The 26,593-nt window shown below is 43.9% G+C and overlaps 1 protein-coding gene across 1 annotated transcript; it reads left to right on the top strand.

Moving 5' to 3' along the window:
- The first annotated feature begins 561 nt into the window (after positions 1–561).
- LOC119801134 (Fc receptor-like protein 5) lies at positions 562–23,792 on the top strand. The gene is made up of 11 exons (XM_042054167.1): positions 562–685; positions 5,102–5,122; positions 5,660–5,905; positions 7,743–7,994; positions 8,779–9,063; positions 10,618–10,899; positions 14,241–14,525; positions 20,308–20,421; positions 21,064–21,091; positions 22,380–22,537; positions 23,593–23,792. Exons 1-11 carry the CDS (start codon positions 622–624, stop codon positions 23,790–23,792), a joined length of 1,935 nt encoding a protein of 644 aa, XP_041910101.1. The 5' UTR covers positions 562–621.
- The last annotated feature ends 2,801 nt before the right edge of the window (positions 23,793–26,593 follow it).

Below are 26,593 nucleotides of genomic sequence, written 5' to 3' on the forward strand. Positions count from 1 at the left end.
TTAAATTTAAAAGCAATCCACTCACATAAAAATTTGAAAGAAAAAACAGTGCAGAAAGATATAATGAAAGCCTACTTCCCCCTTAGTCTCTCAAATACAACTGTTGATTTTGTGCACGCTTCAAGGACAGTGTATCCTTAGCGACTGTCACAGACACGAACGTTCCATTGCTTGCCTCTGTTCCATAAAGGGTGTACAGCAAATACCAATCGGCACCTCACTTTCTCTCTCACACCCTTTGCATACGTGTAGCTTCACCTCAGCACCGACGGTGTCATTTGTACAATCCCACAGCCATCATCATGTATGATGCTTCCCTGTTCAGACAGTGATACATGACAGACATCTTTCAAAAAACTATCGTCTTGTAGTTTCCTTAAGGTAATTTCCCAACAGCCGAAATGTGGGGTTGGGAGCACGTGATTCTTAAAAACCCTAACTTTTCCCCTTTGGCTGTAGGGGAGGAAACTAATTAATAGTTAGATTTCGGTACTCCTACTTCCCTTTTTTGGCTGAAGATGCACTCTTGTGTTTTAGAAGAGCAGTTTCCCAGATATTCTCACTGGAGCTGGTGAGAGCTGTGTACTGTGAGAGCAAGAGCTAGCTGCTACCTGTGAGGAAATGCCTCCATCAGTCCTGCCCTGGGTGGTCTTCACGCTGCTATGGCTGACTCCACCAGTTGTGAGTGAGTAGACACTGTGGGTCTGGAGTGGGTCGGGCAGCATCCATCTCTCCCAACACAGGCCTGGTTGTCTCCTGCATTTCAGAGCCACAGAGTTCCCCCATGTGAGGCTATATTCCCCAACTTTCTACACCACTCAGGATTTCCCCTCCTGTGCTCAAGGAAAGCAGTCCCAGCCGGCAGGGGAAGAACTGCGACAACAGCAATGATTGAAGTTTCACTTGGTTTTCTTTTCTTTCACGAGTGCTTTGTGAAGAACAGAAAGTGACTTGCACTTGCTTGTTCACACTCTTTTACTCACATGACAGCTTTATTTGACTCCCTTCTGTGACAGGCTATTCCTGGTCTTGTGCGTGAGCTGACCAGGGATTCACATAGAGGACAGTTCCATCCGCACATTCATGCCAGCCAGAGATGGACTGGGCACAGAGAGAACAGTGTGAAAGTCAGAGGTGGCCACATGGGAAATCAGGAAGGGGAGGGCACCTACAGCAGGTGACAATGTCACTGCCCATGGATACACATTTCTGTCAGTTCATACCTATAAAGTGTTTACTTTTTACTAAGTTTTAAATATTAGAATTAAATGTGGGTCCACCTAGTAAAAAAAATCTTAGACCCCTCTATGTGCAATATTGTACACAATGCTGAAGACGGTGGGATGTTTCGTGCCCACAAAGAAAGCAAGAGCTTTCAGCAAAGTCAGTGGGAAAAAAACACAGCTGGGAAATGTAATTCCAGTTAAATAAAGTCCCAGTGGATGGCAGAGACAGGCAAGTATCTACACACAAATCAGCTGGTAAATAGCTCCTGAAACACAGGGGCTGGGCGGTGGCTGGGGCAAGGACCCCACAGCTGCAATAAACTATTATTTCAGAAACAGAAGTACATCCTGGCATGGCACAAGAGGGGCAGGAGAGGCGAGGGTAGAAGAAAGAAGGGGAGGGGCGGAGAGTGTCAATATGGTGCACAGGGATGCAGGGTCAGAGTTTGGATTCAAAACTGTGTTACTACCTACTAGCCACTTAACCATATTCTTGCTTGCTCCCTTACCCCCTTCCCTCCTTCCTTCTTTCTTTCTTTATGGAAAATGGATTCTTTTCTCACATATTATAACCTGATTACGATTCCCCCTCCCTATATTCCTCCCAGTTCCCCCCCATCTCCCCTACATGCAAATCCACTCTCTTTCTGATTCTCATTAGAAAAGAACAGGCTTCTGAGAGATAATAATAAAGTATCGTAACATAAAATACAATAAGATAAAACAAAAACTATTACATTGAAGTTGAACAAGACAGACCAACAGAAAAACAGACCCAAGAAAAGGCACAAGAATCAAAGACCCACTCATTCTCACGCTCAGGAATCCCATGAAAACACTAAACTGGAAGCAATAATATATACTCAGAAGACTTATACTCAGTGTAGCCCCGTGCAGGCTTTGTGCATGCTGCCTCAGTTTCTATGAGTTCATATGAGCTCTGCTCATGTTGATTTAGAGGGCCTTATTTTCTTGGTGTCCTCCATCCCCTCTGGCTTTTACACTCTTTCTACCTCCTCTTCTGCAGGGTTCCATGAGTTCTGGGGGAAGGAATTTAAAGAAGACATCCTATTTAGGGCTGAGTGTTCCAAAGTGTCTCTCTCTCTCTCTCTCTCTCTCTCTCTCTCTCTCTCTCTCTCTCTCTCTCTCTCACACACACACACACACACACACACACACACACACACACACACATCAGGCTGTGGGTCTCTGTATTTGTTCCCATCTACTGCAGGAAGAAGCTTCTCTGATGATGGTTGAACATACACTGATCTACGAGGATAGCAGATTATCATTAGGAATCACCATTGTGTGTGTGTGTGTGTGTGTGTGTGTGTGTGTGTGTGTGTGTGTGTGTGTATAAAGGCCAGTAGTATTTGGTTTTTACTCTCTGGACTATCTAGTTGCTGGTTCTTGGTCACCCATGAAGTGCAGTGTTGGGTATGGGTTCCATCTCATGGAGTGAGCCTTAAGACAAATCAGTTACTGGTTTGTTACTTACACAAATTTTGTGCCACCATTGCCCTAGCATGTCTTTCAAACAGGACACCACTGTATATCAGAAGGTTTGTGGATGGCTTGGTTTACAGCGTGCAGGGTACTTTCCTTTAACAAAGATGCTAGAACATAGAAGTAAAGGCTCTGTTCAGTGTTCAATGAGTTGTGTGGGTATTGTCTTCATCAATGGGGCCTTGCTGCCAGATTGTAAAAAGCAACCTATAGTCTTGTCAGCAGCCTGGGTTGTTTGGAGATCCCTTTGTCCAGCAACTCAATTAGATATAACCCAGGCCAAGAAGTAGAAGTTTTGCTTGGTGACAAATGGTGGCCTGTGGGACTCTGTCTCCCCCATTAATTAGTAATTTCATTTAGACTGTCTCCATATATGTATATATTTTAGGAAGCTTCTATTGCATTAGTTTCTCATATTACCCCTTAAATCCCATTTAATTTTAATTGTCTCTCCCTGTATTCCCTCCTTTCAACCTCCTCCTCCTCCCTCTCACCACTTGACCCTCCCATTCCTGCCCCATCCATCCATCTGTAATTTTACATTCTATTTCCCTTTCCTAATGAAATCTATCTGTATCCTCTAGTCCTTTACTCTATACCTATACACTATGGTTCTACAGAAAATAGCTTGGTTATCATTGACTTAATAGTTAATATCCACATATTAGGGAGTACATATTCACTCAAAATGATTTTTTCTAGTTTTCTCCATTTGTCTGCAAATTTCATGATTTGTGTTTTGTTGTATTTTGTTTTTATTCTTGTTTTAAATGGATGAATAATACTTCATCGTGTATATGTACCACATTTTCTTTATCCATTCTTCTATTGAGAATTTTCTAGATTGTTTCAAATTTCTGGCTATTTTGAATAAAGCAGCAGTGAACATGACTGAGCAAGTGTCTTTGCGGTAGGATGAAGCATCCTTTGGGTGTATGCCCAAGAGTGGTATAACTGGGTAGTGGAGTAAATCGATTCACATCTTCCTAAGGAACAGCCACACTGATTTCCATAGTAGCTCTACAAGCTTGTATTCCCATCATCAATGAATTAGTCTTCCACTTATTCAATATCCTCACCAACATGAGCTTTATTGATCTTGACCATTCCAACAGGTATAAGATGGAATCCCAGAGTAGTTTTGGTTTGCATTTCCCTGGTGGCTAAGGATGCTAGACATTTCTTTCAGCTAAACAACTTTCTTATCTATGAAATGGCACTTGTTATAATGTTACTGACAAAGACTATATGAGATGATATGTGTAATTGCATACCAAGTAGAAAGTCCTCAAATACAAAAGCTATGGTGACCATGTCATGTGGGTAATGGTGACTACTCACTTGATCTCAATAAAATACTAGGGTTTAAGTTACCCTTCCATCATCTCCAAGGAGACAGGGGATGTGTCTGTCACTCACAGATGGATTTTCATTGCATTACCCAGTAAATGACTGACATTACAGAAAATTCTTTCAAGTGAAAGAATCAAATCCATCCTTTCTCTGGATCATTTATAAATTAATAAACCTGCTAAGTTTTGCCACCTTTCTCTCCTTTTTACTCACGTCTCCAGTCTGGCCCGTTTCTACTATTACTAGCCTAGTTTGTTTGTTTAACTGAGTCATTATTCCAAAAAATTTCATTGCTCTTCTGTTCCACAGCAGGCTTTCTGATGGAGAGCAGCTTTACAAGTGAGCAGTAAGCATGCACACAGTTCAGATAAACCTGGATAAATACTCTGAAGAAAGTTAACCTTTGATCACCCAGCTACAGTATTTCCCATCCTCTCTGTGGCAGGCTTCTCTCTGCCAGAATACTCCATCAAGGATTCAACTTCTGACTTCATCACATTCCTGGAGCACTTTCTATGGTTCCCCATGGCTTCTACAAGAAAACTGGAGCTACTCACGTGGCCCTGCCTTCCTCCCCAACTATATTTCTCTCATCACTGCTCACCTCAAGCTACTTCTGAACACCAACACCCTTTCTTCTGTGCCTCTCTTACCTTGATCACCCTCTCTGTGCTCTTAGGCCAGACATAAGCATCAGCATTCACTTGGTTGGTGCCTGTGTTCTTGGTCATAATTTCCTTTGCTATCATTGCACCTACCGTTTTATACTTGTTGCCAGAAAGTAGCACTTTTAAATTTATCTTTAAAGTTCAAGGGCAATATCTTCATACATACAGACATATGACAAACAGTTGTCAGCATTTTTATAAATGAATTTTTCATGAGAAGTAGTAAAATGGATATGGAAAGACATCTTTTTAACAAGAAAAAGAAAGTTCTTACTTGCACTTTCATCTCTAACTCTTGACTTTTATTGTTGTTTTTTTTTTGTTTGTTTGTTTGTTTGTTTCCAGATCCTGTTAGTAGACAATATGGTGAGTCCTTTCTTCTGCTTTGTGAGTCCTTGGTAAGAGTTTCTCCCTGATGTCTTGTATTTTCCAGCTAATGATGATGGGTTTTAGTGAAATCATCTTCTATGAAACAAGGCAGTTAAGTGCACTGATCTCTCAGGCTTTTCTAGTGTCAAACCCTGATCATAAAATTACTTTTTTTTAGGGAAAATGCAAAGTTGTGATTTTAATGATTCTGTAGTTCTTTGGGGCTTATGAATGATGAGATGGCAAAGGAAGAAGTGTTTTATCTAGGACCCTCTTCCAGAGCAGGCTAGTTAACCACTGATGTTACAGTAAATACTGCTATCTTTGCCCCCAGAGATTGTCTTGCCCCGTTGCCATCGATGGGCAATGGCTCTTCCCTGCGGGATGTTAAGCAGCCTTCAGTCGTCAGTGAACTTGGGGGGTAGGGCTCTTGGGAATGGCCCAAAGCCAGGTCCTCCCTGTCTATCCCACAGGGCCCTTCTGGGGCTGAAACTGTGACTTCTCTGGTACAGACTAATTTTCTCTCATCCTCAGAAACTGCACCTAAATCTGTGATTTCTCTTGAGCCTCCATGGACCGCTTTCTTTCAAGAAGAGACAGTGACTCTGACTTGCTATGGATTTGGCTTCAACTTACCCCAGAAAACAAAATGGTATGGGAATAGCAAAATAGTAGAAGAAATCCAAGGACACACCTTCAAAGTCCGCGTGTCTGGAGTGTACCAGTGCCAAGCCGACAGCTTACATCTCAGCATCCCTGTGCGCTTACACTTTTCCAAAGGTAAGACACATGAGAACTAAAGCTTCAGACACCATTTCAGTCCAGTTTTCTCTATAGATTTAATTACTACTCACCACAAATGAACAACTCATTCCATTTTATGCCATGAAAACTTAATCTCAGTGTAAAACCAGATATATAACAGAATTATCTTAAATTTAAACCAAAAAATAATTAAATGTAAATTGTCTGTATAAAATCTAGTCTGTCTAGTAGGCAGTAACTTCAAGTAGTACATACATAAGGTATAATTGTTACTAACAGTTAATTGAGTTCAAGATGAGTCAAATACATCCACCCACTTCTATCCCTGTAGTCCTTAAAATTTGGCCTGAATCAGAATCTTTGTGACTACACAGAGACTTGAGACTTAAAACTTGATTTTTTTAAGATTTATTTATTTATTATGCATAGAATGTCCTGCTGGCATATATGCTTACATGTCAGAAGAGGACACCAGATTTCATTACAGATGGTTGTGAACCACCATGTAGTTGCTGGGAATTGAACTCAGGACCTTTGGAAGAGCAGGCAGTGCTCTTAACCTCTCAGCATCTCTCCAGCCCAAAACTTGATATTCTTGAACCCCAAGAATATGTAGTGTTTATAAACTGTTCATGGAGAAGCAATAAAACTATTTAAATGTTAGATAGAAATAAATTGATTGATTTTTTTCTCATTTTTTTATTAGAGATTTCCATCTCCTCCCCTCCTCCTCCCCCTTCCCTCCCCTCCCTTCCACCCATACCCCCACTCCACCCCTCTCCAAGACAAAGAGCCATCAGGGTTCCCTTCACTATGTTAAGTCCAAGGTCCTCCCAGCTCCCCCTAAGTCCAGGAAGGTGAGCAACCAAACTGACAAGGCTCACAGTGAGCCCGTCCATGCTGTAGAGTTCATGTTCATTGCCGTTGTCCTTGGTTTCTCAGTCCTCCTCCACCGTCAGCCACATTCAGAGAGTCCGGTTTGGTCCCCTGTTCCATCAGTCCCTTTCCAACTGGACTTGGTGGTCTCCCGTTAGATCTGTCCCACCGTCTCAATGGGTAAACGCACTCCTCACGGTCCTGACTTCCTTGCTCATAATCTCCCTCCTTTTGCTCCTCATCAGGACCTTGGGAGCTCAGTCCGGTGCTCCTATGTGGGGTTCTGTCATTTTCTCCATCCAATGCCAGGTGAAGGTTCTATGGTGATATGCAAGATATTCATGAGATTTTTTAATAGATACACAAAGAGAGGGAGGGGGTCAGGGAGGGAGGCATTTTCTCTTTTGGTCTTGAAACCTCCTGATCAGAAGTTGAAGTAGTGTCAGCCTTGTGACAATTGCCTTTGATTTAGTAAGCAAGAAAAGACACAATTAGCAAGGAAAGGGGAAAAGCTATGCTTTTTGATCTAATGATTCCCTTAAACAGTTACCTACTGAAGCATACAAATCTACACACCCCAAAATGAAGGACCCTAAATGGACAGGAAACCTTATTAAATTATATTGCTGATACAGAGGGAAAACTATGGCTACTGGAAATCAGTTTGCATCTTGAGAAAGTACTAGCCAAATAAAGTAGCAAGTAGATAGAGATTATTAAAATCCCCTAAGAGAGAAAAAACATACAGAAACTCTGGAACACCAACATGGGAGAAGGAACTGGAGGATTGCATTCCCAATGGTGACGAAGGCTTTTTAACTTACCTCCTGCTGTCCCACTTTTATCAAACTGCGGGTATGTATTTGAAACGCAGAAAAATAACTAAGAACACTTTCTCGAGCTCCACTTCCCGTGAAGCCGACTTGGGCAGTGATGAAAAGGGAGATGAGAACATGACGACCTGGTGTGTCCCCAGATCCGCTGGTGCTTCGAGGCCCACCTGCTGTGTTTGAGGGAGACTCTGTGGTTCTGAGGTGCGATGCAAAGAAAAGTACATCACGAAAGATCCTGACATTTTACAAGAATGATGTCCCTCTGGAATCATCTGGTCGAAGTTCTGAGCTCGCTATTCAGCATGCAGATCAGAGGGCCAACGGTCAATACCACTGTACTAAGGGGAAATTTTGGTCCAAAATTTCTTCCAATACAGTCAGAGTCCAAGTCCAAGGTACAACTTTAACTATTCTGAACAGATTGTTAGTCATAGGCAGGCTCTCTGCGTTTGTAGAGGCAGAATAGGAAGGAAGGGTGGACTAGAAGTCCACTGAGAGAAAACACAGTCTTTTGGACGGAAAGATGTTGCTAACCAAAACGGCACCTCTCTCTTGCCAGCATTTGGTGAGCAACACCACTCCGCATGCTGGTGCTGAGGATGAATTGGGGTTTTCTGAAAAATACTTAACTGTAGTGTAATGCTTTACTCTTTTGGCTTTTTGGGAGATCCACCATCAATTTCCCAAATAAATCACTCATAGAGGCTTATTCTTAGTTATGAGTGCCCGGCCTTAGATTGTCTTGTTTCTTGCCAGTTTTTGTTAACTTAAATTATCCCATCTAGCTTTGGCCTCTGGACTTTTATCTTTCTCTGTCCCTGTCTTCTTTCCTTCTTACTTTGTGACTGGCTGCGTAGCTGTGTAGTTGGGTGGCTGGCTCCCGAAGTCCTCCTTCTCTATCATTCCCAGATCTCTGCTCCAAAATTTCTCCTCATATTTATCCTCTCTACCTGCCAGTCCCACCTACTCCTTCCTCCCTTCTCCTATTCCTTTCCCTTACCCTTGCTCCTGCCTCGCTATTGGCCGTTCAGCCCTTTATTAGACCATCAGGTGTTTTAGACAGGCACAGTAACACAGCTTCACAGAGTTAAACAAATGCAACATAAGCAAAAATAACACACCTTAAAATCATATTCTCCAACACGTACCTGCTTAGTGGATGATTGTTATTTTTTCTAGAATTATTCCCACGTCCTGTGCTGATGGTCAGACCCTCTGAACTCATAGATGGAAGCCCAGTGACACTGACCTGTCAGACTCAGCTCCCTGCACAGAAGTCAAATGTCCAGCTCCAGTTCTGTTTCTTCAGAAACCTCCAGGCTCTGGGGTCAGGCTGCCTCAGCTCCTCTGAGTTTCACATTCCTGCCATATGGGCTGAAGATGCAATGTGGTACCAGTGCACTGCAGAAACAATCGATGCCCAAGTAAGCAAGCGAAGCCTGCCTATCAAAATTACTGTGCAGAGTGAGTATCATTCTGAGATTTCCCACTTATGGACTGGAACTTATGCAGAAGGGCACACCAGTTTGGGTCACTAGTCTCTATAGAAAGTATTTCCTCATGCTTGTGGAGGTTGAATGAGGAAAAAATATGAAACTCATGTGGATGTCCTTGATGATCTTTGAACCAAGAAAAGAAGGGGGTTTGTTTTTTGTCTCTCGATGCCTTTAGATAAAGCTACTTCTTAATCTCCCAGACATGTTTTTCTCCCAATGCTATAGTCCTAAACTGTGAGCTATGGGGCAGCTTGGGATGAACGTTCTGCTTGGCCAAACAGGTTTCTAGAACACTAGGTTCCTGATACAGGCTGCTTAAAGGCAAGAAAGACAAAGTATGAAGTCTTGGCAAATAAACAATTCCACCTTGATGCCCTTAGAGATGGCACTAAACACACTATCACTTTTCCCTAAGGCTCTAAAGCAACATCACTTTCTTTTTTTTTTTTTTTTTTTTTGGTTTTTCGAGACAGGGTTTCTCTGCAGCTTTTTTAGAACCTGTCCTGGAACTAGCTCTTGTAGACCAGGATGGCCTCGAACTCACAGAGATCCGCCTGCCTCTGCCTCCCGAGTGCTGGGATTAAAGGCGTGCGCCACCACCACCCGGCTGCAACATCACTTTCTTAAGCATGATTGTCAGCCAGTGACTCTGCCCGACTGAATTTGGTCCAACACACAGGAAATCTAGTTGAGCATAGTAGGGAACACATGGTCTAGGATATCATGAGTGCAGAGGGAAGGAAAGTGACTCCCATTCCTAAGAAAACCCTATCGATCTGTTCATGGCTGTAGGAAATGGGTGTTCCTGTGGCTACTGAAGGATGGACAGGTCAGAGAAATCAGAGGGCATGCTATCATAGTCATATCAGTGGTTCCCAGCACAGTCTCTCCTTCAACACAACAATGCTTCCCACCCTCTATTCAACTATTATATTTTGTTCATTTTTTTAGATTGAAGACTAATTTAAAAGGCCACTGTCCTAAGCCAACATACCTAACACTGACCCCAGCAGATGCCCTTCCCTGGATGATGCGCCTACCCTGGATGCACACTCTTTGTCCGCCTGACAGATATACTAGAGAAGTTAAGAGATGCTGACTCCAGGGCAGCTGATTACTTACATCAATGCCCCATTTCCAAACCACCGTGCTGTCACTATACTTGGGACAATTGTGTTTGATGTCAAGTCCCCCTTTTCTCTTCACCTCTCCACCAATTATGCTAAGTGTGGTGCACTAGGCGACATCTCTATACCTGCCCTATCAGGATGAGTAGACCTGAGGTTGATTTGGGCAGAATAACCTATATTCCTGGTCCATATTTTTGACAAGGTCATTGAGGAAAACAAGGCCTTTTCATCAGGCGAAAAACACAGTCTCTGCCCTCTTTCCACTTCCCAGAGAGAAGCCTAACTACTTTCGGGCCACTTCTCACATGATACAACAGGTCTTGCCTCCCCACCCCTCATTTATGAGCATCCCATCACCAAATGTCCCACATGTGTCTTTCTTCTTTATTTAGAAGCTTTTGCAGACTTCCAAATACACATCGTCCCAGCCTCAAGGTTAGTGTTTGAAGGGCAGTTGCTGTTATTCAACTGCTCAGTAAAAGGGGTCCCAGGGCCCATCACACTTTCCTGGTACAAAAGGGACACGCTGAATGAGGAAACAAAGATCACTAAGTCCTCAGAGGCAGAATTCAAGATCTCCAGGGTAAACAGCAGTGACGCAGGGGATTATTACTGTGAAGCCAACAACAGTCGCCGAAGCTTTGTCAGCAAGGCAGTCGCCATCACCATAAAAGGTACGTGTTGCCGGGCATCCTCTAGGAATGGATCCTACAAACTTCACAGAGCTCCTTAGTGGGGACTCAAGACAGTTGGGTGGAAGTGGATATAGTCAGTTACCAATAATCCAATGTTCTGAATAAGCTACCAACCATTACTCAAAGACTAACAGGAAAAACTTAGAAATAGAAGGGGCTGAAGGCAGTGGGAACGCTCAGAAAGTCAAGTGGAAGAAAATGCTCAGTGGTTAGGAATATACCTTTCGTAAACTACAAATCACTTCTCAGTTGAAATGAAATGACTCCTTATAAAGGAAATCCAGAAAGGATGCTAGAACCAGTACATCTTGGGAGATACCTCCTGACAAACCTGCTTATGTGAGCCCTCACTTCTGTGTCTTCAAGCCCTGGCAGCATGCTCTTTTCCTACTCTCAGGCTCCTCCAGTGAGATGCTGTGGAGAATGTGGTAAGAGCTTCACCAGGAGGCCAAGAGAGTCCCTCCCTCCTTCTGACCTAACCTCCATCTATTGGTTTTATCATGAGACTGAAATCCTAAGGCCCCCAGACATCAACACCTCTCTCTGTTCACTGAACATTTGAACTATTATTCCTGCGCCCAGGCAATGGAGCATGGAGAAGCTGCCGTCCATCAGAAGTAAGCAGCAGCCTTCAGGATGAGGCCACATCCAGGACAGGTCACATCTGGATCAGGTTCCATGCTCTAAAAGGCTAGAGCTCCTCTCCACAGAGACTCCTTACATCTCCCTGCTCACCTGTAAATAGAGAGGAACATTCTGGTTACCTGGGAGAAGGAAGGATGTAAGGAGAGCACCCTGGAGGAGCGTGTGAATTCAGAAGGGACGATCTCTTGGAGCGAGGCACTAATGACACCAGAGACTGCCATGGAGTCTCAGAGTGCAGGAGAGCAAAGCATTGGTCTGGAAAGGGGTCACTTCCAAGGTAGAAATGCACAGACACCTCCCCTGAAGGCATCATTTCTGTAAAATGGAGGCCAGGCATCACATAAGGAGCCAGGAGGGCCAAGGCCTGAGGATGGATGGGAAAGGAGCAGATGAACAACCAGCATGATTTTCTAGGGTTCTCGTGACCCTCTTCCTAGAAGTCCATTAAGCATTATGTAGTTTTCTAGACCTTTGTTGAATAGTAGTGGTAAGAGATATGTCAGGTCCTAAAGAAACCCAGGATGAATGACTAACTGTGGTGCCTCTTAGCATACCAAAGTGTGTGCTGGCCTCCAGGATCTCTCCACAAGTACCTGCTGCTGACCCCGTCCTGGCTCTGCTCAGTTCTTCTCACCCTGCCCCCTACTCGAAACTTCTCCAGCCCATGGACTCCCTTCCCCCAACTTCTCATTCCTATATAACCCTGCCATTTGGGCCATTCACCCTCTTGTCTCACCTTTCTTGGTCCTCCTCTCTCGTTCCTGGCACCCCTTGCTCAGTTCACTTTGATGGCCTGTTCAGTCCACTACTTCCTCTTTGCATTCTTGGAATTTCCCACAGGTCTCTGGCTATACTATCCCTCATAACAAAAACAAAAAACAAAGAACAAACAAAAACCTTCTCTTCAACCATACCTTAGAGCAAGCGTTCACATCCTCATTTTATTCAGTATACAAATCCTGGTTGATCATTATCAAGGCCACTTGTTAACATCATAAAGGACTCACTGGAAGAACAAATTTGCTTCTATTTGTACTTGGATCTTTGTTCAGGAGAAAGTAAAAATCTGGTGGTGGTTGTTGTTTTTCAAAGCAATAGAACATATTGTTGAAAACTACTGGTTCTGATGTGCCAGCCTGTTTGTAGTACGAGGAAAGGGGCCAGGAGTCCTAGGTAGGTGAGAATTTGTTGCAAGACTATCTTGAGAGTAAGGAAAAATAAGAAAGACCACATAGTCAATTCAGGGAAGAACTAGAAGGTTTCTCACAATAGAATATATTTCTCAAAGTAGAATTGTTGTTGTTTGTGAGGTTTTTGACACCCAGTAAGCCAGAAGTCTTCATTATTCTATTAAGTCCTCCAATTATCTTCTTCCTGTATTTTCCTGTCTCTGTTGCCCTTGGTGCTGAGTGCTTTGAAGTCATTTTCCCCAACCTCATGACTTCTGCTTCATAAAGCTTCTGGTAGCCGCAGAATCTATTGGGACTCCACTGCACTGAGTTCTTTATGTATTGGAGTCTCATCACTTTTAGGATTATGCTGACTTTCCCTGTCACCTGGCAGGAAGAACCCAGACAGTACCCTGTCCCTTTCAGAGACAAGCTCTGCCCACTTCCCATCTCAAACTCATTTTGGCCCACAGCTCTGTCTCTCTCCCCTCTCCTCTCCTCTCCTCTCCTCTTTTCCCCTCCCTTCCCCTCCCCTCCCCTCTCCTCTCCTCTCCTCTTTTCCCCTCCCCTCCCCTCCCCTCCCCTCCCCTCTCCTCTCCTCTCCTCTCCTCTCCTCTCCTCTCCTCTGTCTCTTTCTCTGTGTGTACCTCTCTGTCTCTGTGTCTCTCGGTCTCTCTGTCTGTCTGTCTCTCTCTCTTCCTCTGTCTATGTGTCTCTCCCTTCCTCCCCTACCATCCCAATACACTCTTCTTAAATAAATTCTACATTCAAGTTCTTTCTGCATCACATATTTGGTTTCCCTCCTGCATTCCTCACCCACCATAGGACATACCAAGGTCCATCTCACGCCAAATCTTTCAATCACTGTGATAAAGAATTGACCACAACCAGCTTGGGGAGGAAAAAGTTTGCTTCAGCTTACAGTCCACAGTTCATCCTCCAGGGAAGCCAACGCAGAAGTTTGACATAGAAGCCACAGAGGAGTCTTTCTTAAGTAGTCCAGTACCACTAACCCAGGCATGGTACCACCTACAGTGGACTAGGCTCTCCCACATCAATTATTATAATCAGAACAATACTTCAGTTGGGGTTTTAACATTGCTAAGGGCAAAAGCAGATTATAAACCAGTGTGTATATTGTGATCTCACGTATGTGTTGGTGTGTTTATGTGTTGATGTGAATGTATTGACACAGAAGAAAGATACAAAAAATCTAGCTGTGATGGTGCAGACCTATAATCTCAGCACTTGGAGGACTACAAGCTAGAGTTCAAGGCCAGCCTGGTCTATCTAATCAGACTCTATCTCATGGGGAAAGAAAACCAATGGAGGAGGGAAGAAAGAAAATGAATGGAGGGAAAAGACATGAAATACTAAACAGATGTGAGCTCTAAAAAAATGAAAATACGTGATGAAAATTCTCATTGTTAATTTATTTTTTAATATATTGGGGTTTTATTTAAAAATAAAAGACACTAGTGTGAACTAACTCACTCTCTCCCTTAGTTCCAGTGGCCCGCCCTGTCCTCACACTCAGGGTCCCTGGGGCCCAGACTGTGGTGGGTGACATGCTAGAGCTTCACTGTGAGGCTCTGGGAGGCTCTCCTCCAATCCTGTATCACTTTTATTACCAAAATGTCACACTGGGGAGCAGCTCAGCCCTTTCTGGAGGAAGAGGGTCCCTCAACTTTTCTGTGACTGCAGAACATTCTGGAAACTTCTTCTGTGAGGCTGACAATGGCCAGGGGCCCCAGCGCAGTGATACTCTGACTCTGGCTCTGAGTGTTATAGGTAAGTTAACTCTTCAAACTAGCAGTACAGGGGCAGATCATCTCTCTACCTGCCCAGGAGGCAAGATTGGGGTGCTTTTCACAGAAGCAGCTATTGTGTGGTGTCATAGCAAGCCTTCTGCCTCTGCAGTCTCTTTGGGTCTTACATATTGAAGAATTTGTACCTTTCCTTCATTAGCCTTATCCTGCCTGACAGCATCACTCTCCATCCATTGTGACCAAAAATACCATCTACCAGGGATGAAGGCTTGTTCTGGCCAACAGTGTTAGGTGGAAAGGGAAGCCATGGCGTTCAGTGTATTCTGTTAACTGTACTACTCCTTAAGATTATCTGTACCCATCATCTTGGTATCCTGGTATCCCTGGGTATCACCTGGGTATCCCTGATGGTCCTAAACTGAAGACCCTGAAGACCTGCGTGTGTTATATCCCACTCTTCTTGAAAGCTCCTCCACTGGACATCTCTGGAAGGGATATTCCACTCAGGGTTGGGCTTTTTCAGGCTGTCTCTGCCTGTGAGACTCTTTCTTTCATCCAGATCCCTAGGGAAGAGTCCCAGTGATCTTCCCTGACATTTCTCTCCCTCCCTCCTCACAGCAAGTCCTACTGATATTCCTTCCCAGGTGTTCCTTAGATTTTTCTCTATTTCTCCCTGCCACCAGCTAGTCAAATTCACCATTAATTCAACAACTGAAGTGCCACTCCTGTCCCACTTCAACATATTTCCATGCCTTTCCACTGTTTGATGAAGAGTCCTGACTGAGTCTCTGGCCTCCTATTGTAGCACACTTACTGGGCCCTCTGACTGTTCCCCTACCTGTTGCAACAACTCAAATGGGCCTGCTTAGCTCCCATCCTTAACCTCTGCACATACTACCTGCTTCATAACCTCTCCATCAAGTCCCTATACACTAGATCTGGCCCTCTATTCCACAGCAGGTCTTGGCTTTTCTGTCAAGCCCACTTCTTTTCTTAGCAATCCTCTCATTTGTCAGATGCTCAGCTTTCAGTTGTGTCTTTATTTTCAGATTCCTCAAACATGTTTGTGTTTTTATGTTGTTACTTCAAAACACATACAACATTACACATACATTCTCACTTCCCAAGATTGGAATAAATTATAGATGAGTTTTGAGAAACCCAAGAAAGCCTCTAAAAAATAATATAAAACATTTTGCAGTCCAAAAGGCATTCACTGTAGAGGGCTGTGTCCAGACAGAAGGAGCCAAGGGCTGCTTTTCTCCCTCAGCTTCAGTGTCGTCCTTCCCTGCCCTAATCTCCAGGGTCTCTGGGGTCCCAGCTGTGGTAGGGGACATGGTAAAGCTTCATGGTTTCCCCCTCTCCAATCTTGTACCATTTTTATCACCCTGGGGAGCAGTCCAGCCATTTCTGAATATGAAACAGGGAACTACTCCTGTGAGGCTGGCAATAACCCAGGGCCCCAGCACAGTGAGGCACAGTGATGTCACTGACACAGGAAAGTCAGAACAATCAAACACTGGCCAGCACCCACTGCTTCCAGCAGCTGACCGCAGGGGCTGTTTCCTGACTGGGGGTCTCAGTACACAGCTGACCGCAGGGGCTGTTTCCTGACTGGGGGTCTCAGTAGACAGCTGACCACAGGGGCTGTTTCCTGACTTGGGGTCTCAGTACACAGCTGACCGCAGGGGCTGTTTCCTGACTGGGGGTCTCAGTACACAGCTGACCGCAGGGGCTGTTTCCTGACTGGGGGTCTCAGTAGACAGCTGACCACAGGGGCTGTTTCCTGACTGGGGGTCTCAGTACACAGCTGACCGCAGGGGCTGTTTCCTGACTGGGGGTCTCAGTACACAGCTGACCGCAGGGGCTGTTTCCTGACTGGGGGTCTCAGTACACAGCTGACCACAGGGGCTGTTTCCTGACTTGGGGTCTCAGTACACAGCTGACCGCAGGGGCTGTTTCCTGACTGGGGGTCTCAGTACACAGCTGACCACAGGGGCTGTTTCCTGACTTGGGGTCTCAGTACACAGCTGACCACAGGGGCTGTTTCCTGACTTGGGGTCTCAGTACACAGCTGACCTCAGGGGCTGTTTCCTGACTGGGGGTCTCAGTACACAGCTGACCTCAGGGGCTGTTTCCTGACTGGGGTCTCAGTACACAGCTGACCACAGGGGCTGTTTCCTGACTTGGGGTCTCAGTACACAGCTGACCTCAGGGGCTGTTTCCTGACTGGGGTCTCAGTACACAGCTGACCACAGGGGCTGTTTCCTGACTGGGGGTCTCAGTACACAGCTGACCGCAGGGGCTGTTTCCTGACTTGGGGTCTCAGTACACAGCTGACCTCAGGGGCTGTTTCCTGACTGGGGGTCTCAGTACACAGCTGACCGCAGGGGCTGTTTCCTGACTGGGGGTCTCAGTACACAGCTGACCTCAGGGGCTGTTTCCTGACTGGGGGTCTCAGTACACAGCTGACCGCAGGGGCTGTTTCCTGACTGGGGGTCTCAGTACACAGCTGACCGCAGGGGCTGTTTCCTGACTGGGGTCTCAGTACACAGCTGACCTCAGGGGCTGTTTCCTGACTGGGGGTCTCAGTACACAGCTGACCGCAGGGGCTGTTTCCTGACTTGGAGTCTCAGTACACAGCTGACCTCTGGGGCTGTTTCCTGACTGGGGGTCTCAGTACACAGCTGACCTCAGGGGCTGTTTCCTGACTGGGGTCTCAGTACACAGCTGACCACAGGGGCTGTTTCCTGACTTGGGGTCTCAGTACACAGCTGACCGCAGGGGCTGTTTCCTGACTTGGGGTCTCAGTACACAGCTGACCACAGGGGCTGTTTCCTGACTGGGGTCTCAGTACACAGCTGACCGCAGGGGCTGTTTCCTGACTTGGGGTCTCAGTACACAGCTGACCGCAGGGGCTGTTTCCTGACTTGGGGTCTCAGTACACAGCTGACCGCAGGGGCTGTTTCCTGACTGGGGGTCTCAGTACACAGCTGACCACAGGGGCTGTTTCCTGACTGGGGTCTCAGTACACAGCTGACCGCAGGGGCTGTTTCCTGACTTGGGGTCTCAGTACACAGCTGACCGCAGGGGCTGTTTCCTGACTTGGGGTCTCAGTACACATAGTTCCTTTCACCTTTCACTATCCATTCTAATCTTTTTTCTTTTCCCCTCTTTCTTTTTCTCAACAAGTCTCCTCCTACTTTCTTACATTTATTTATTTTTTGCTCTACTACATTTAATCAGGGTTCCTGCACAAACATGAGTTAGGATCATTTACTTAAACAAGGGTAACTTACCAGATGCTACACTACTGGGAAATAAAGCACAAAGTATTTTTATAACAGGATCACATTGCACATTTAACTATAAAACCTTTATTTTTAATTTATAATGAATTCTTTACTCAGTCTATCAGGTTGTCTCCATGTTTTTTGTGTAACAGAAATAGAAATCCTGAAAGAACTGTATACATGTAGTTATATTATAATATATATTGCTATATAATATATTAAATATTGTATATATTAAATGTATTATTTAAAACGTTTTTTCACATACACACACTAAATAGGCCTTAAAAAACACAAAATCAGAAACAATAATACACGAGCAAAAGGTCAATAAGACAAAAAAAATGTCCAAACAAAATAATTTTAGGTTAAAAAAAAGTCTACAAAAATACCATGGAGTTCTTTTGTGTTGGTCATGGGGCCTATCCTTAAGTGCGGTTGCCTTAGTCTTTCTTTTATTGCTGTGAAGAGACACCATGCCCAAAGTAGCTCTTTAAAAAGAAAACATTTAACTGGGACTTGCTTACAGTTTCAGAGGCTTAATCCATTTTTATCGTAAGCAAGAGCTACATGCTGATCTGTAAACAGAGAAGCAGGGCCTCGGCATGGGCTTTTGACACCTCAGAGTCTAACTCCAGTGACATAGTTCCTCCAAGTCCGGTGAGACACAACCTCCTGATCCTTCTAATCCTTTCAAACAGTGCCATCCCTGCTGGCTAAGCATTCAAATATATGAGCCTATAGGGGCTATTCCCACTCAAACTACCACAGTGGTTAATATACCTCGTGAGACTCCAATCTTTGCAAGCAGATATCAGTTGGAGATAGTTTCTTGCTCAGGGATATAAGTCTGTGTCTATTTCCTTCTCAGTGTGGGGCCCTATCTGCTGGAACCTGTGCAGGCCCTGTACCTGCTGCCATGGTCAGTTCTCATGCTTGTCATTCCTGTTGTACCTGGAAGACACTGTTTGCTCTTAAAATCTTTCCACCTTTTCTCCCCATAGCCCCCTGGCCCTGAGCGGCACAATGAAGACACCACTTAGGAATGAGTGGTCCAAAACCCACATTCCCTGCACATTGACCAGTGTAGTTCTCTGTGTTTGTTCCCATCTACTAAACTGCAAGAGGACGTTTCTCTGATGATGGATGGGGAGGTGCTTCTCCTTGGGTACAGCAGAATGTCATTAGGACTCATTTGATTGCTGTGTTACTTTAGCAGAGCAATAGTATGTCTGGTCTCAGGTTCTTGCCCACCAGAACAGTGTTACATATGGGCTCCATTTCATGGAGTGGGCCTTAAATCCAATCAGAGCGTGATCAATTACTCCCATAAAGTTTGTGCCATTATTGTACCAGCATATCATGAAAGCAGGTCGCCATTGTAGACCTCAGGTTTGTAGCTGGCTTGGTGGTCACCTTTTTGCCTCTGGAAGCACTGAATAACATTTTTTGCCTACTTGATCCTTCAAGTAGATTGTAGGCTCAACGTTTATGTGTGTTTTTAATTTTGTAGATGTTGTCAAACTGTCATTCAAAAAAAAAGTCTTCAGTTTGCATTGCCAAAACTTCATCATTATTGTCAATTTATTTAAACATGAAAGGAATGATAGTTTATGGCTGGGTTTAATTGTATATTTAATTAATAATGAAGATGAGTCTTTTGTATATTTGTTGGCAGATGTTTTCAGAAATTCGTAGAATGCTTTTCACTTTTCTATTGAATATTTTTGTAAATAAAAAGCTATTTTTGGGTCAAAGTAATTAGCTTTCAAATGTGTCAAATGTTTTACTTATTTTATTTGCTAATAATACTATTTGTCCCTTGTAAGGTTAACAAATATGTGAGAAGCAGAAGCTTCCACCGAGGTTTCATTTTCATTCAGCTCCCGTGTCCCACCCTATCCTCACACTAGGGTCCCTGGGGGACATCTCTGCTCCCTCTGGAGAATAGGTGTCTGTCAACATCTCTCTCACTGCAGACCATTCTGGAAACTTCTTCTGTGAGGTTGACAATGTGCCTAAGGCCCAGCACAGTAAGGAAGTGACACTTTTTTAAAGCACTGGTAAATCTCTTATGCTCAAGCCAGATGGGACCAGAACATATGCTTCAACACACAGAGCTCATGATGAGTGACCAGGAATGCCCTTCTCGAAGACAAGTATCTGAGCTGATGGCTCCCTTATACTCCGAGTGGTTCTTAATTGGTGCAGCGGAGTGGGGCTTTAGGGGAACATCTGGGAACTTACAGCTCGTCAGTGCTGCCTCTCCCCCCAGCCACAATCTATCTTGACCCTTAGCCTTTCCTTGGTCACAGAGACACAGTACCAAGACAAGCTTCCTCACAAACAAACAAGCAGAGCAGAGCTGTCTCCTGTGCCACAGCCTCAGGACTTCTGGTCACAAAGGTTCCTCTCCTCCCCGATGCCAAAACACCAGTTTGAAAACTCAAGAGTCATTCAAAACTGCACACCTCTTCCTGGTCTTATGTTTGGGTGCCCTCTGCTCCCCAGACACAACCAAGAACAGAAGAGTTCCTGTGGCTGCTGGAGTCGCTGGGGGACTGCTCGCTGTGGCTGGCACGGCTGCTGGTGTGCTGCTTTATTGCTGGTTCTCTAGAAGAGCAGGTGGGTGGCTCCCTAATGGTGCCCTTCCTATCTCTGGTCCTGCATGCCCACACTGACTATGTGGCCATCCCTAGGCTCTCATGAGCTCCTCCTCCTCCATCACATGATCCCTCACCTTTCTCTCCGGTCTTTCAGAAGTCCTGTTTACCAAATACAAAGTTGCTCAGCCACATCAAGAGCAATATGGCTTAATGGGATGTCATTTGTAAAACCTCAGAAAGGGTGGAGGCTCTGTGTTCATAAGATTTCCCAAGGAATCAGAAGAAGAAAAGGACTCTAAGAGATGGAAATCAAAACAGAACCCAAATAGAATTTGGTCCTTTACTGATTGTTTTAAATGTATAGCAGTTTTATGGATGATCAAGTCTATTTTCCTGTCTAAGGCTATTAAACTCTCTGTAGTCATTAAAGACCACTGCCATTTAAAATCCAGGCTAATGGGGTGCATGTTAACAAGTTTCCTTTCACTTGAGGCTGGCATCAATAATTCAGTTGCCTCTACTCCTCCTCCATCCATCAACAAAACAAAGATTCAGATCTCAGTAACGGAAGTTCCTGGCAGTCTCTGTGAGCCCCATCTGAGCTGTCCCCTAGTCCCCACAAAGGTCCCCTCTTCCTAAAACACAATGTCTTCCTTTGCAGGGGGAAAGTCTGCCTCTGGTGACTCCAGGTAAGAACATGGCCTTATTTCTGGAAGTAACGAAATATCCACAGGACAGAAAAATTAAAGCAAATCTTATTATCACCAAGAGCACAATTTCTACAATGTTGCTGAGGTGGGATGTACCCAGCTGAAGCTGCTCCTCCCTTGGGTTATCTCTAGCCCGTTCCCTGAAGCTCCACCTTAGCGACAGACAGCTAATCCTCTTTCCCACATCAAGTAGCAAGTGTTTCTCATTTATTAACCCACTTCCTTGTACCACTGTTAGCTTGGCATCTAAATGACCACTTTGTCAGCTAACAGGGAAACTGAGGTTCCCTTTGGGGTTCTTATTCTCATTAATAAAAGAATTTAGAAACTAGAAGGAAACTCAGTAACAATTTTATTAGAATTTAAGAAAAAAATATAGAAAAGATAGGTGAAAATCCTGGTGCTACCAAGGAGGGAAAAGTCAGGCCTTTCAAGGTGAGCAGCATGGAATAGAAATCATTTATTTGTAAAAAGAAATATCACACCCAAGAATGAAAGTAGGCTAGTGAGCAGAGAAAAAAAAGCCCCAAAGACAGCGACCATGTGATAGGTGGTGTTTAGAACCCCTCCCTCCCATTTGTAAGTCTTGGGCTATGTTTCACACATATTCTCTTTGTTGGATAATGCCAAGGTGAGAAAGGGCTTCTAGTCTTTCTCTGCAAACGTGGCTACTTTCACAATAATCATGAAAATGCTTTTTTAGTCATTTTATTCCTATTACATAGACATTGACTCCATCCATATCCTGGGGTGATATAGCTTAATTAGCCTAGAAATCTGTGTGCATGGCTGGCATAGTCAAAACCCATGCCAAGAAGATGGAGTCACATACTTCATCCACCGAGACAAGTGACTTTGTCAACCAGTACTGTCTGAGGAGAAGTGGCCACCAGCCTGCATCCTGAAGGCTCACAAACATGTCACCTCCCATGGTGGCTGTGTCCAAACCACCAGAGTTCCTTGGAGCCTATCTGATATTTGTTTCTCTGAGACTTATATCTCTGAGGAGGGTGTCAGGCCTGTTTTAAGTCTTGGCTCTTCCCCTTTCTAGATTAATTGTGTTGGCAAGTTACTTAGCTTTATTGAATGCCTATTTCTTACACATATAAACCAGAAACAATGCAGAACTAAATATATCTAAGCATTAGCTTGGTGCCTCTTACATACCATGTGGCCATAAAGCTTTAAAAAAGGAATAATATTGACTGAAAACCCCTTAAATGAATGATCTCACTTCCTGGCAAACATCAGTTTCTATATCTTACAGGAACCCTTCGTATTCCGAATCCCAGGAGCCCACCTATTACAATGTACCAGCCTGTATAGAACTGCAGCCAGTATACGGCAATGGTGAGGACAAGGGCTCTCCAGTCTCTGGTTTGGCAGAAATCACAGGATACATATTAGAACAGGGTCAGGAAGATGGTAAAGCCTCGAGGACTATAATCCTTCCAGAGAGCAAACTGGCCAAGGGAGGGGGACGTAGCTGAAAAAAGAGGCTGACTCCTTATCCTCTGACACTTTATCTTCTTCCTAAATAGACCCTAAAGAAGAAGTGATTTACACAGAAGTGCGGTGCGCCCTACAGAGATGTAAGCATGCAGGTAAAATCTAGGGAAGTCTCCACTCTTTACTATTGCTCAGCCTCCACTTCCTCAGCAGGTCTGGGCCAGCCAGCACAGAGCCTCTCCTCGCCAGCTTGCTAGGGTTTCTTACCTTGCACCTACAGTGTTTGAAACTAATCCAAAGCTACCATACAGTACTGCTTTCTCCATTGTCGGTGAATGAGCTCAGGATGACTGTTACAACATCATCGTTTAGCTCCCTCTGAGCTTCTGTGTCCGCATCTACAAGGTGGAATCCCTGTCATCCCTGCTTTCCTAGTTTGGGCAGCTAAAACATAGCACTGTAGATTGGGCAGCTGAAATAACAAATATTTGTTACAGTTCAAAAGTCTGAAAGACCAAGACCAGGAAACCAGATGGCTGAATGAAAAATAAAGACAGGTCTGCTCGAAGGTGAGGTTGAGGGAAGGGTTTGTCACAGATATGAGAGAGAGAACAACCAGAGGCATCTGGAAGAGTCCAGACTGAACATGGTCAGCAGACTGAACTGAGCCATGGGGAGGTGGCCATCAGGGGAGGACAAGCGGACTAAGAGAGATCCAGGAGCAGAGTCAGCCAGGAGCCAAAGGGGCACATAGCCAAAATAGCTGGGTTATACAGGAGAAAAGGGAAGCCAGGGGAAGGGACAAAACCCAGGGGCTGGAGAAGTTTAGGGTATGACTTGGATATGCCAGCCAGGATGACTCTGTCCCTACTTGTGAGTAGGGACCAAGGAAGACTGGCAACCAGAATCCACTTTGGTGTGTTAAATATGTACCTCAGTTACCCATTTGTCCTGAGTTTCTTTGAAATTGATCATTCCCACTTTTTGTTGCTGATAAGGGGCAGCATCACCTCTTCTATAACTACTTCTAGCTGAAATAGGGGAGTTGTTGGGGACCCAGGAAGGCTGGAATGGTGGTCACAGCCAGGAAGGACAAAAGGAACTCAGGCTGGAAGATAGTTGTTTTGCTTGCACTTACTGCCCAAGTTCAGAAGGACCACCTGGGGCTCGTGATGTGCAGGCTTCTTTGGAGCAGTCTAGGACACAAGTTCCAAGGAACATCTGGGGCTGAAGTTTTGCAGGTAGTTTTGGAGCTGTCTGACTCTTCAGCTAATTGGAAATCTGCTGGGACAGACTAGGGACCGAAGGTAAAGTTAAGGAATTTAGGAGAAATTTTTATCTTAGGTGTACACTTGAAACTTCCATGTCCATGATCTTGGTAATTGGAAGAGGGAAGGCGTCCGAAGACCAGGGAAATGGGAAGCCCACCCTCGGGTATAGGCAGTAGGTAGGGGAAACTTAGTATGTTGATTAACAGGAGTACTTATCTGGAGTACATAAACTTTGGCCTATAACAGGTGGATACAGTCAAGACTTTTTGAAGCTTATAAGAATTTTTTAATTTTAAAAAAGATAAAAGTTTTAGACATTTTAGCATTACCACTGTTTGTAATCTGTTCTGAAATCCACATTGTAAAAAAAGTAGTAGACTCCCACCTTCAAGAGTAAAAGCTTGGGGACCCAAAAATATTATTCTGGGTTAAAAGCATTAACACTTTTCCTATATATCAAAAAAACTGGAAATATAGATTGGACAGAGATGTTTTCAGCATGATTGAGAAGCACTTTTAAGTCTATATTTAGAAGACAACCAAAGGAAACTTAAATTTTGAGCTTGTGACTATGATAAGAGTAGCAGTGTTTACCAGAGTCTAGATTAACAGTGTATCAGAGCTCCGCTGATTAATGGTAAAACTCTGAACATTTCTAGTCTTAGCATAATAATAGCATACTGAGGGTAAGGATGCTTAAGCATTTGTCATCCCTTTAAATTGCCTTCTCATATCTTTACGATTTGCCCTTATACACATTAAATTACTTTCTTAGGCCCTCATAACTTACATAAACTTTGAACTTTTTCTTTTCATCTGATTATTTGCCATAAGGCACGGGTGGTTGGTTCCTGAGAGAAGTCGTTGCAAGGCAGGTTCCTTTAAATGAAGGAATAGTAAAAAGTTACATTGAAACCTGTTGTGAGTGTATCTTTTTATCAGTGTGAGGTCTGCCAACAAGGTAAACTGTGTCTGTGTCTGTCTTTCTTGGCAGGAAACCTAGTAACTCTAGGTTGCCTGATTTTATATTGAAATGAATTAAACAGGCAGTGGCAGCATTGCAGGGAGGAGCTGGGTGCTATTGCTGTTAACATAAAGCTACAGTTAGCCATCAATATCATCAGAGACCTGGGAAGAATAAATTATAGCAGGAAGTATAATCCAAATGGCTTGGTTATCAAGTAAAATGGCAGAGACTTACTGCTGGACAGTTATCCTAGGTTCCTGTGGTATTTGGGTGTTGAGGGTAGAAGTAGTTGGTCTTTGGCTGTCACACAGGACAGACTACATTACAGCTTTGGCTGCTGCGTGGAACAGCATTGGCCATCAACTGCCAGACCCAGAAAGTCTGAGACATTTTTCTGTGGAGAAGGAATTTGGAAAAACTGACCCACTTTGGCAAGGCAGAGTAGAGCAGTCAACCCAACCATGTCCACAGTTTGGGCAGAGTCCTGGCAGCAGGCAAGGCAGGGGGCAGTTTTTCCAAGTGGTTAGAGTTACACTGATCTAGGTGAAGTTGCCTGTGCCCTGGCATCTTTTTTGGAGACCTTAGGATTGCTGCTAGGCACTGGCATTTCTGTACATCATGGGTATATTTTTCAATTAAACAGTTAAGTGCCGAGTCGCCATAGTGAGTCACCATGCTTCTCCTCTCCAAGATGGAGGCAGGTTAAGATCTCTCCTGGTAAGCTACCCCTCATTGTGCTATATAAATTACTAAATATGGGTTAAAGCAAGATATGAGAATCAACCAATAAGAAGCTACAGATAACGGGCCAGGGGCCAGGCAGTATTTAAATGAAAAAAACAAACAAACAAAAAAAAAAAAAACAGTTAAATGCCATAGTCAGCAGATCTCTGAAGAGCTTGAGGACCATTATCTATTAAGGATACCTGAGTTAAACAAAATGTGCTTTTTTTCAGTTATTAGTTTTAGACTTAACCTTGAAAACAATTATAGGATAGTAAACACTGCTTATCTCTGTAAATGAACTACATTTGTACTTAGCATGGCTTATGAGTGTAGTGTATTAAGGAGCACATTAAAAATTTTATCATTTATATGGTGGTTGAGCATTAACTTTCATATCTTAATTATCTTTAACGGTTTACAAGCTAGTATCTTTATAAGATCAGCATTTTACAGCTTTGTCTCTGTTAAGTTTGAGCCTTAAAAATTTGAGTTGTAGATTTAGTTGATGATCCTTTAGCAGCAAAATAAAACTTTAAGCCATAAATATATTCCATAGAGAGACTTGAAACTGTACAAACTATAAATACAGTTCACATAGGGACTGGAAATCTTAATTGCTTTCATCCTTTCATAGTGCACCATTACAGAACATCGCAGTTTCTTGTATGACTCAGTTTATCAAAATAGTTAAAGTTTAGAAAAGTTAGCAAAGACAAAGAGGCTAGACACAAATCTTCAAGTCAGTTAATAACTGTTAACTTGAGTAGAACTTAGGAATTTATAAACCTTATTTGTCAAACATATGCTGCTCCTTACTTAAAATTTCTCAGAAGCCTAATATTAAGCAATTAGCAAAAACATAAGTGGTTAAACACGCATCTCTAAGTCATGTTCTGTCCACCTGAGTAGACCTTTATAACCTTAGGAATTTATTATCACATAAAAATCCATCCTAATCTAAAATATTTTGTAGACCTACTGTTGCCTCCTTGGCCTAAAAAGGAGATGCAATATAATTTAATTGTAGGACTCAGTAGGACTGATAAGTTTTATAAGTGTTTCTTTACA

This window comes from Arvicola amphibius, chromosome 14, assembly GCF_903992535.2.
Source record: "Arvicola amphibius chromosome 14, mArvAmp1.2, whole genome shotgun sequence".
Classification (NCBI taxonomy): Eukaryota; Metazoa; Chordata; class Mammalia; order Rodentia; family Cricetidae; genus Arvicola; species Arvicola amphibius.